This window comes from Bos indicus, chromosome 17, assembly GCF_029378745.1.
Source record: "Bos indicus isolate NIAB-ARS_2022 breed Sahiwal x Tharparkar chromosome 17, NIAB-ARS_B.indTharparkar_mat_pri_1.0, whole genome shotgun sequence".
Classification (NCBI taxonomy): Eukaryota; Metazoa; Chordata; class Mammalia; order Artiodactyla; family Bovidae; genus Bos; species Bos indicus.
This window is the reverse complement of record NC_091776.1, coordinates 53,151,480-53,162,828: the sequence shown is the minus strand read 5'-3', so window position 1 is coordinate 53,162,828 and position 11,349 is coordinate 53,151,480. Positions and strand designations below refer to the sequence as shown.

The 11,349-nt window shown below is 40.6% G+C and overlaps 1 protein-coding gene across 4 annotated transcripts in view; it reads right to left on the bottom strand.

The window, feature by feature from the left end:
• Positions 1-5,166: 5,166 nt before the first annotated feature.
• CLIP1 (CAP-Gly domain containing linker protein 1) overlaps positions 5,167-11,349 on the bottom strand; it is a 116,692-nt gene continuing 110,509 nt past the window's right edge. For all 4 annotated transcript variants that reach the window (XM_070769483.1, XM_070769480.1, XM_070769481.1 and 1 more), the window contains 5 exons: positions 10,844-10,961; positions 10,614-10,764; positions 10,073-10,122; positions 7,665-7,789; positions 5,167-6,868 (listed from right to left, as the gene is read on the bottom strand). In XM_070769483.1, the coding sequence (XP_070625584.1) occupies positions 6,643-6,868; positions 7,665-7,789; positions 10,073-10,122; positions 10,614-10,764; positions 10,844-10,961 (670 nt within the window). In that variant the 3' untranslated portion in view covers positions 5,167-6,642. The remainder of the gene's footprint in view (positions 6,869-7,664; positions 7,790-10,072; positions 10,123-10,613; positions 10,765-10,843; positions 10,962-11,349) is intronic.

Sequence of the window (11,349 nt, the reverse complement as noted above, 5' to 3'; positions counted from 1 at the left end):
TCTCCCTCCGGGTCCTAGTGCCCGCCTCTTTCCTCGACCGCGTGGGTTCTGAGGCATCCCAAGACCCCATCCAGACTACTCCACAGTCCAGGGCACCTGAGCTGGGTGCTGATTGAGTTTAAGCACAGAGACTAGATCTTGCACGTCCGGTTTAAAAATTGAGGGTTTCTTCTTAGCAAGTATACTCTCTGTAAAATGATAATGAAGCTATATTTGAATGGAAATCTTTTCAGTGAGTCAGTTCAGTCGCTCAGTCGTGTCCAACTCTGCAAACCCATGGATTGCAGCACGCCAGGCCTCCCAGTCCATCACCAACTCCCAGAGTTTACTAAAACTCATGTCCATTGAGTCGTTGAAGACATCCAACCATCTCATCCTCTGTCGTCCCCTTCTCCAGCCTTCATTCTTTCCCAGCATCAGGCGCTTTTTAAATGGGTCAATTCTTCGCATCAAGTGGCCAAAGTACTGGAGTTTCAGCTTCAGCATAGGTCCTTCCAGTGAATATTCAGGACTGATATCCTTTAGGATGGACTAGTTGGATCTCCTTGCTGTCCAAGGGACTCTCAAGAGTCCTCTCCAACACCACAGTTCAAAAGCATCAATTCTTAGGCACTCGGGCTTTCTTTATAGTCCAACTCTCACATCCATGTATGACTACTGGAAAAACCATAGCTTTGACTAGACGGACCTTTGTTGGCAAAGTAATGTCTCTGCTTTTTAATATGCTGTCTAGGTTGTTCATAACTTTTCTTCCATTTTTTAAGTTATAGCAATGTCTTAAATCTTTTAATAAATCTTTTAAACTGTAGCAATCTAAAGGTCCTGTGCTTTGCTCTTTTGAGTTTGTAGGCTAAAATTACAAAAATGGCTAAGGGCTGAGGGAACCTTGAGTGACTTTTCTGTTTAGCTCTTCCTAGTAGACATTTATACGACACGGTATTTCACCTAACTAGTATCTGAAGTAAAATCCAGGTAAAATTCGCATGTTACCTGGTGAGTTGCAAAGATGAAACAGGATGTAATCTACATCGTGTAATCTATGTAAAAGGCTTAGCAGGGTGCCCATAATTTAATAATTACTCAATAAATAGCTTAGTAGAAAGATACATGCTTTTCAATACTTTGAGTGTTTAACTGGCTATTTGGGATCTGGTGAAAGAGGCTTATTGCCAAATTCAGACAAATTGAAGACAGTAGGGGAAACCACTAGACCATTCAGGTATGACCAAAATCAAACCCCTTACGATTATACAATGGAAGTGAGAAATAGATTCAAGGGATTAGATTTGATAGAGTGCCTGAAGAACTGTGGGCGGAGGCTCATGACATTGTACAGGAGGCAGGGATCAAGACCATCCCCAAGAAAAGGAAATGCAAAAAGGCAAAATGGTTGTCTGAGGAGGCCTTACAAATAGCTGTGAAAAGAAGAGAAGTGAAAGGCAAAGGAGAAAAGGAACGATATACCCATCTGAATGCAGAGTTTCAAAGAATAGCAAGGAGAGATAAGAAAGCCTTCCTCAGTGATCAGTGCAAAGAAACAGAGGAAAACAATAGAATGGGAAAGACCAGAGATCTCTTCAAGAAAATTAGATATACCAAGGGAACATTTCATACAAAGATGGGACATACAATACATACAATAAAGGACAGAAATGGTATGGATCTAACAAAAGTAGAACATATTAAGAAGAGGTGGCAAGAATACACAGAACTATACAAAAAAGATCTTCATGACCCAGATGATCATGGTGGTATGATCACTCACCTAGAGCCAGACATTCTGGAATGAAAAGTCAAGTGGGTCTTAGGAACATTACTACGAACAAAGCTAGTGGAGGTGATGGAATTCCAGTTGAGCTATTTCAAATTTTAAAATATGATGCTGTGAAAGTGCTGCACTCAATATGCCAGCAAATTTGGAAAACTCAGCAGTGGCCACAGGACTGGAAAAGGTCAGTTTTCATTCCAATCCCAAAGAAAAGCAATGCCAAAGAACATTCAAACTACTGCACAATTGCACTCATCTCATATGCTACTAAAGTAATACTCAAAACTCTCCAAGCCAGGCTTCAACAGTATGTGAACCGGGAACTTCCAGATGTTCAAGCGGAGTTTAGAAAAGGCAGAGGAACCAGAGATCAAATTGCCAACATCCATTGGATCATCTAAAAAGCAAGAGAGTTCCAGAAAACATCTGCTTTATTGACTATACCAAATCCTTTGACTGTGTGGATCAAAACAAACTGGAAAATTCTCCAAGAGATGGGAATATCCAGACCACCTGACCTGCCTCTTGAGAAACCTGTATGCAGGTCAGGAAGCAACAGTTAGAACTGGACATGGAACAACAGACTGGTTTCAAATTGGGAAAGGAGTACATCAAGGTTGTATATTGTCACCCTGCTTATTTAACTTATATGCAGAGTACATCATGAGAAACGCTGGGCTGGATGAAGCACAAGCTGGAATCAAGATTGCCAGGAGAAATACCAATAACCTCAGATATGCAGATGACACCACCCTTATGGCGGAAACCGAAGAAGAACTAAAGAGCCTCTTGATGAAAGTGAAAGAGCAGAGTGAAAAAGTTGGCTTAAAATTCAACATTCAGAAAACTAAGATCATGGCATCTGGTCCCATCACTTCATGGCAAATAGATGGGAAAACAGTGGAAACAGTGACAGACTTTATTTGGGGGGGGCTGTAAAACCCATCACTTCATAGGAAGTAAATGGGGAAACAGTGGAACAGTGTCAGACTTTATTTTTCTGGGCTCCAGAATCACTGCAGATGGTGACTGCAGCCATGAAATTAAAAGACGCTTACTCCTTGGAAGGAAAGTTATGACCAACCTAGATAGCATATTCAAAAGCAGAGACATTACTTTGCCAACAAAAGTCCGTCTAGTCAAGGCTATGGTTTTTCCAGTGGTCATGTATGGATGTGAGAGTTGGACTGTGAAGAAGGCTGAGCGCCGAAGAATTGATGCTTTTGAACTGTGGTGTTGGAGAAGACTCTTGAGAGTCCCTTGGACTGCAAGGAGATCCAACCAGTCCATTCTGAAGGAGATCAGCCCTGGGATTTCTTTGGAAGAAGAAAGACACGACTGAGCGACTGATCTGATCTGATCTGAAAATCATTGCAGATGGTGATTGCAGCCATGAAATTAAAAGACACTTGCTCCTTGGAAGAAAAGTTATGAACAACCTAAACAGCATATTAAAAAGCAGAGACATTACCAACAAAGATCTGTCTAGTCAAAGATATTGCTTTTCCAGTAGTCATATATGGATGTGAGAGTAAGACTATAAAGAAAGCTGAGCGCCGAAGAATTGATGCTTTTGAACTGTGGTGTTGGAGAAGACTCTTGAGAGTCCCTTGGACTGCAAGGAAATCCAGCCAATCCATCCTAAAGGAAATCAGTCCTGAATATATTCATTGGAAGGACTGATGCTGAAGCTGAAACTCCAATATTTTGGCCACCTGATGTGAAGAATTGACTCATTTGAAAAGACCCTGATGCTGGGGAAGATTGAAGGCTGGAGGAGAAGGGGACAACAGAGGATGAGATGGTTGGATGTCATCAGTGACTCAATGGACATGAGTTTGAGTAAACTGTGGGAGTTGGTTATGGACAGGGAGGCTTGGTGTGCTGTAGTCCATGGGGTCGCAGAGTCCGACACAAGTGAGTGACTGAACTGAATGAGGCTTGAAGTTTTGGTCTTGCCTGGTTCCCTTCAATCCGCTACACACTGTTATGAGGAAAGGATGCACTAAGCAATTACCTTGGTGGTGCTAATGCTAAAGCATCCACTTGCTAATACAGGAGACTTAAGAGAGGAGGTTTCAATCCCTGGGTGGGGAAGATCCCCTGGAGAAGGGAATAGCAGCTATATACCCAGTCCATCCTAAAGCAAATCAGTCCTGAATATTCACTGGAAGGACTGGAAGGATGCTGAAACTGAAACTCCCAATACTTTGGCCACCTGATGCAAAGAACTGACTCATTTGAAAAGACCTGATGCTGGGAATGATTGGAGGTGGGAGGAAAAGGGGACGACAGAGAATGAGATGGTTGGATGGCATCACCAACTCAATGGACATGAGTTTGAGTAAGCTTCGGGAGTTGATGATGGACAGGGAAGCCTGGCATACTGCTGTCCATGGGGTCACAAATAGTTGGACACGACTGAGCGACTGATCTGCAATATGCTTGCCTAGAGAATCCCATGGACAGAGGCACCTGGTGGGCTACATTCCAGAGGTCACAAAGCGTCAACCACCACTGAGCAACTAACACTTTCACTTTTTTTTTTCACATATGAATAAGCAGAGTGGAATTTGGAGGTAATAATCAGTTCCACATATTTACATACTTCCACTCTCAACTTGACTCTATCAAAAATACTTGACTCTATCAAAAATTTTCAGACTCACAATGCATCATCGGGATCCAACCAGGGATGGAACCTGTGCCACCTGAATTGAAAGCACTGGGCGTCAACCACTGGGCAACCAGTGAAGTCCCAAACATATTTAATTTTAAAATAATTTGTTCAGTGTTAGAAACTTTTCTTTTTAAAGTGTATTTTTTATTGAGATATAATTGACATTTAACATTCATTTTGGGTGTACAACATGATTTGTTTTTTGTGTGTAATATATATATATATATAGAGAGAGAGAGAGAAATGATCTCAATAAGTGTAGATTAATAATTTGAGTCTTTTCATTAGTTCTGTCAATGCTAAGTCAAGGACTACTGTCAGGACACTTTTTTGGTCATGTTCAACTGGTACCTCTGCTTTGGAAATATCTACCTGTGGGGGGATCAGAGCTCATAAAACCAGACTGCTTGGTTCAGTCATCATTTTGGTAAATATCACAGCAGCTTTCAGAGTTTCTTTCCAAACTTCATTCTTTAGTAGGTAGTTGGTACTGCACAGTGCTACTTACATTTCTGTGAGTAATACAGTGAGACAATGCAATGGATAACCACCTTGGGTATTTATTTTATGCTGAGTGGGTCACAGAATGCTTTGAGATCATTTCTTAAAAGCAGTTTCTCAACAGACTGCAGTAGAAATTGCTATTTGGACCTCTGGTGCTTGCTCATTTAAAGAAAAACCATTAGGACAAATAAACCTGAGAATAATACCAGTCTACTACACTGGCAAAAAAGAATAACCATTTATTAAAGTAGTTACAGAACACTTGTTTGCTTGGATTTTAATACTGCTTTACATTTTGTGTTTGTGAAACAGTTCCTATTATGATATGTTTGTTTATAATCCCAAATTTCAACTGATTACATATTTATTTTTCACTTGTCAAACACATAGTTGATAATCTGGAGGGGAAAATACATCAAAGGCATATGTACAATTATAGAAGTTTTTATTATACATGTCTCCTGGAGGGTACATTTATTTATTACTTTTTACATATTCTAAAAGACATTCAAATAAAGATAAATAGATTCAAACTGGTTACTAAACTTGTGGTTGAGGTCCTTCATTTTATTTTTTGTGATAAGAAAATCCAAAACTATTAATGTTGAATTTCTCATAGTACATTCATCTAAAAACACAGTAAAAAAAAAAAAAAAGTTGTAAAGATTGTAGATTGGTTCATTTAGGTGTTTTAGAGTGGCTTATTATCTAATTAACCGACTGCTGGGGATATTTGTTGGAGAAGAAAAACAAAACCTGGAGAAAATTCTCCCATTTATTCCTGATAAAGAAAGAAAATGAAAACAGAGAACACACAGCTGCGAAGCCACGTGATGCTGATCCTGGCCTAGTGTGTCACGTCCTGATGAACATTTTAAGTGTTTCCTTTTTCATAAAGATAAAAATCTGAAAAGAAAGACATACTGTATAGGTTTTTTCCCCAAAATATAGATTTTACAAAAATATATACATATAATATATAGAAGCTGAAATTATGCAAAACGGATAAACAAAACACCACAGTAGAGTACAGTGGGTGCAGCATCGAGATTATAATAAAACGTCCCCACAGCAGTTTGGGGGCTTCCCCCTCCCTTTACCTGTTTCATGATTTTATAATCACACCTAAAAGTATCATCAAGCCTGAAATAAAGGCACTACTGACATTGGGTAGTGCAAAGAACTCAGCTATTTCTTTGACTAAAAATAAACGAGTAGATGAAAATGCAAAGTGGCATACTTTTTTTTCAACTCATTCCAGTGTCAAAGCTTAACCCAAACATCTAAATATACAAATGCAGCCTGGAAATATTTTAGTGCAAATATGAAGAGGAACGGCATAATTTAAAGTTAACTTAAATAAGGTACTGAAAGGCTAGGAGTTGTTCTGTGAGGTCTCCCTCATAGGGACGATTCGTGTAATGGCATCTGGTGCAATGGAATACTTTTTAAAAATCAAGAAGACAAAAATCAGAGGTGAAAACCCCCCCTTATTTATTATTCTAACTTATAAACTTATACGGGGAGACTAAAAGGGCGATTTTGTGGAAGATCAAAATATTTTCTTAGATCTGTTGATGGGGGTCAAAAATAACGTGAGTTCTCCTGAAGTCTGCACGCATAATGCTGGTGGTCAGTTGCCTACACGCTAGTGCATCTGAGAGAGCCCAGTTCTGGGTGGAAGGCTTCATCAGAAGGTCTCGTCGTCATTGCAGTTGGTAGCCCAGTGCCCAAACATCTCACAGATGTCACAGTAGGGGCGTTCCTCGCTCCGACTGCCGTGGTGTGTGGAGTGGGGCGGGTCCTCGGACATCTGGGCCTGGGTGGGACAATCCTCTGTGTCGTGGAGATCGAAGCAGTCACATATGTCACAGAAGAGGCGGGGTTTCTTCTTGGACTGTTTCTCCTGGTCATCACTGCAAATGTTATCAATGTGTATGATCAGAAACTCATGTCCCTCAGAAGAAATTCAAGAGACAGTACCATTTGTAAGGAATAAAACACAAGCAAGGATTCTGCGAAGCCTCAAGTACAAGTACTAGGGTACGCATTTAAAATCTTCAGATCAAACCATTTCTACTCTTGCCAGACTTGTGGAAGTCAGTTTATGGCCAAATAATCACAAAGCAATTGTTTCTCCAATCCACTGGAGAACCTAACTTTTAAAAAAAATATTGAAGTACAGTTGATTTATAATGTTTCATTAATTTTCTACTGCATAGCAAAGTGACTCAGTTATATGTATATTTTCCCTTCTTTTTTAGTTTTGGATTATATTTGATTTACAGTGTTGTGAAACCTTCTGCTGTACAGCAAAGTGAACCAGCCATACACATACATAAAGCCCCCTTTTTATAGATTATTTTCCCATATAGTTCACCACAGAGTACTGAGTAGAGTTCCCTGTGCTATAACAGTAGATCATTATTAGTTATCTATTTTATATATAGTAGTGTGTATATGGCAATCCCAGTCTCCCAATTTATCCCTCCTCCCCTTACTCCTTGGTGACCATAAGTCAGGACTGTTTTCTATATCTGTGACTCTATTTCTGTTTTGCAAATAAGTTCATTTGTATCACTTTTTTTTTTTTTTTTAGATTCCACATAGAAGCCATATTTGTCCTTTTCTGTCTGGAGAACCTAACTTTAAAAACACACACGTATTTAGATGGAACTCAGGTTCCACTCAGCATCGCTGAACTTGAAATACCTGTCGTAGTTGTTCAGGTCGTCCCCGTTCCCATTCAGGGCTGCTTCTGACATCATCTCCACCTTCATCTTGAGGTCCTGATTCTTCCTCTGAAGGTCCACTATTACTGAATTGAGGAAGTCAATCTAATTTGTTTGGGAGAAAAATGTGTAAAATGCCTGAAATATGTACCCTGGAGCATCAAGAAGTCAGCAATTATACTCAGGCTGTGGATGCAGAGTGTGCTGAAGTCACAGGGGCCAGCAATGGCCGTGACTCAACCCTTTTCAAACATGTTTATACACACACACACACAATTGTACAAAAAGCACAACTAGTTACTTGTTCAGCTAAACTGTAGAACCAATCCAGGACTTTCACGTTCTGTAGATTTGAATAAGCTTATGTAAATTCTCCTCAGACCACAATTTAACATTCACTTATTATGGTGGGATGGTAAGTGGGTCTTCAGAGAAAAAGGAAGGAGCTTTTTTGGAGTTTTTCTGTTTGGGGCCACACCCCATGGCATGTGGGATCTTAGTTCCCTGACCAGGGATTGAACTCATGCCTCCTGCAATGGAAGAGAGGAGTCTTAACCACTGGACTGCCCGGGAAGCCCCAAAAGAAGGATTTTAAAGAGAAGACTTAAGCTCCCTTTCAACTGATGCAGGCAAACACCGAGAGGGCAGTGTTCAGGGGACCGGGGCCCAGACTCGGAGCAGTGGGGTAAGGAGGTGACTGACCACCAGGAGGAAACACTCCTGTCCGACGTTTCAAAGCAAGGGCACTTTAATTTAAAAATGATTTCTCCTCTCTTCTACAAATAATGAAAAGGTCTCATTTCTCTAAATGTCCATCAGGAAAAAAAAATCCTACTTTACAATTTAAAAAAATATTGTGTGTGTGTGTGTACACTCATACATACATATTGGGTTGGCCAAAAAGTTCATTTGGGGCTTTTCTGTAAGATGAAAAATCTGAACAAACTTTTTGGCCCATCCAGTATTTATTTTTCAAAGAAATATTTGGCCTTTTTCTCCCACTGGGGCAGTTACAAAACAAAGCTAGAAATCACTAGCTTTGTTATTCTCTGCAGAATATCCCTTCTGACATTGAAGGCAGACCCACTGACTCTTATCTCACTTCTCAAACTGTATTTTATAAGACTATATCCTGTGGGGAGCTACGTATCATATCAGGAAGGGGAAAAAAAGCCATAAAATGGGAAGTACAGTGGGAAGCCACACATATACACACACTCACATACATGCTCACAAATTAGGAAACATAAAACAAACCATTTGCTGATGGGAAGAAAAGTGTTGGCAGTGGCAGATGAAACAAACGGAAGCAGAAAGGAAGAGGGGGGGAGAGAAAACATTGTTAATTTTGTGCTCATTAGACATATAAACTAAGCAGAGACAATGCTAGCCAGGGTTAAAGTTAGGCTGTTGGTTGAATTCTTACATGCCTTTCAAAGGAGATGTCATAACAAACAAATCACCAAGTCACTGAGTTCTCTTTTATTTAAAAGTGAAAGATGGCTTTTGTACCTTTGAATTTTGAATGGGATAAATATGTCCAAAATATTAATTAAAACTGAAAATACATGTTTATTACTTCTGGGCTATCAGTTCAGATCAGTCGCTCAGTAGTGCCCAACTCTTTGCGACCCATGGACTACAGTACGCCAGGCCTCCCTGTCCATCACCAACTCCCGGAGTTTACTCAAACTCATGTCCATTGAGTCGGTGATGCCATCCATTTCCAAAAATAGAATAGTTTACCTCCATGTAATCCCACTTGTACAACTAAAGCTATTTTGATAATTTTGGCTTTAGGAGACAGTTTTCAAGAACTGTCTTTTTAAGGTAAAGATGAGGAAGGAACCTTTAACAGAGTAATTCTACTTCTAGGAATTAATCCTAAAGAAATATTATTATAGCTGTAATATGATAGATGTGCAAGACAGTACACTATAGCATTGTTTATAATGCACCTAAAAGATAAGAAACGTCCCAAAAGTCATGTCAACCAATAAGGACTGATTAAATTATGGTGTATATATATATATATCTCTCTCCATATAATGGAATACTATACATGTGTAAAAAATTAGAGATCAGTTTCTATGCCATTTGTGTAACAAAAGAGGGGAAAGACTGTGTTAGTCTTAGTTTGTATATACATTTTTTAAAAATCTCCGAAAAAATTTAAAAAGACAGTAATAACCCTGATTATCTGTTTAGGGGGTTGGAAACTAAGCAGGAGAGGGATGGTGTTTGGAGGGAGAGTTTTTTTTTAAACAGTGTATATATTTTTAATACTGTTCAATGTTCAGACCATATGAATACATTATCTAGTCAAAACATTAAATGATTAAAAAAAAAAAGAAAACAAGTAAGCAAAGCAAAAGGAAGGCATATTACCTGACTCTCCTGGGCTCTTTCATCCTCTTCTGCCTGAGTATCAGTATTACCTTATGTTAAAAAAAAAAAAAGTGGAGGGGGGATATTTTAAAAAATTGCCATCCCATCTTGTTTCCTTGTTCTTACAACTAAAGGGCCAGTGGGAGAAACTCATTCTGGTGTGGAATCCCCACAGGCGCCTCTGAGCACGTCTGGAGTTCCGGTCCCGTATCTGGCCCCCTAAGGCACGGCGGCGCTCCCTTGGGCTGGCCCACTGCTGGTGGGTGGCCTATCATGTTCTCCTCCCGGCAGTGCACTTTCAGAACCCACGGTCGCCCCCGACATGGCAGCGTTATATAAATTTCTGCAGCTCAGGACCGCGGGAAGGTCTGGAAGTGCGGAGAGGCAGCCACGCCCCCTTTGAGTGGGGTCTCCCTGGATGAAAGCGCGGGAGAGCCCAGGCCAGGGGGGGGCCCCTCGGAGGGCGGCGCAGGTGCCTCCTTCCAAGGGCAGCTCTACCCCGGGAAGAGCTCCTCTCCGGAGGCGGCGGTGGTCACGTTACCTGAGGAGCTGCTGAGCTGCCTCTTGTTTTCTTTGAGTTGAAGCTCCAAGTTCTTTACCTTGAGCTCAAGCTTCACCTTATCAGACTCTAGAGACTGAACAACTGAATGCAAGGACTTGGCGGACGCGTTCTCTCCCCTGAGCGCCGTGACCTGAAATACATGGGCTGGCTTAGGCTCGGGTTCCGGGCACCGACAGGCGCGGGAAGGCTCCCTGAGGAGGGTACCCTACCTCATTTCTCAGTTTTTCCAGCTCGGCATCCTTTTCTGTGAGTAAGGCACTAGTGATACTGATGGATTTCTGCAAGGAAGCTTTTTCTTCATCTGCGTCTTTTATTAACTTGGATTCTCTAAAAGACCAAAGAGTTCAAAAAAAATTCCAGAAATCAACCGAGAGGGTGGTCAGTGTACAAGGATGGGAGAAAAACACTCAATTAGCTTAATGTAAGGGGAGAAAGTATCACAGGGAAGTTTTACAGGGGGTTTAAGGCTATTATGCTGGCGAAATTTTACTTGAAGTTTTACTTACTGTGAGGGGAGAAAAAGTTTACCTATGCAGAGATATACCAGAATCTGCATATCATTGTATCCGTTTGAATTTAAAGAAACAAGTTAATAACTTCGGAAGACGAATTAAAAAAACAAGACTGTTGCACCCCGCAAAGAATTATTAAAAACAAAAAAAAATCTAACCCCCCTCCCAGATGAATTCTGCTATTTCTTACCAGGCAATAACAA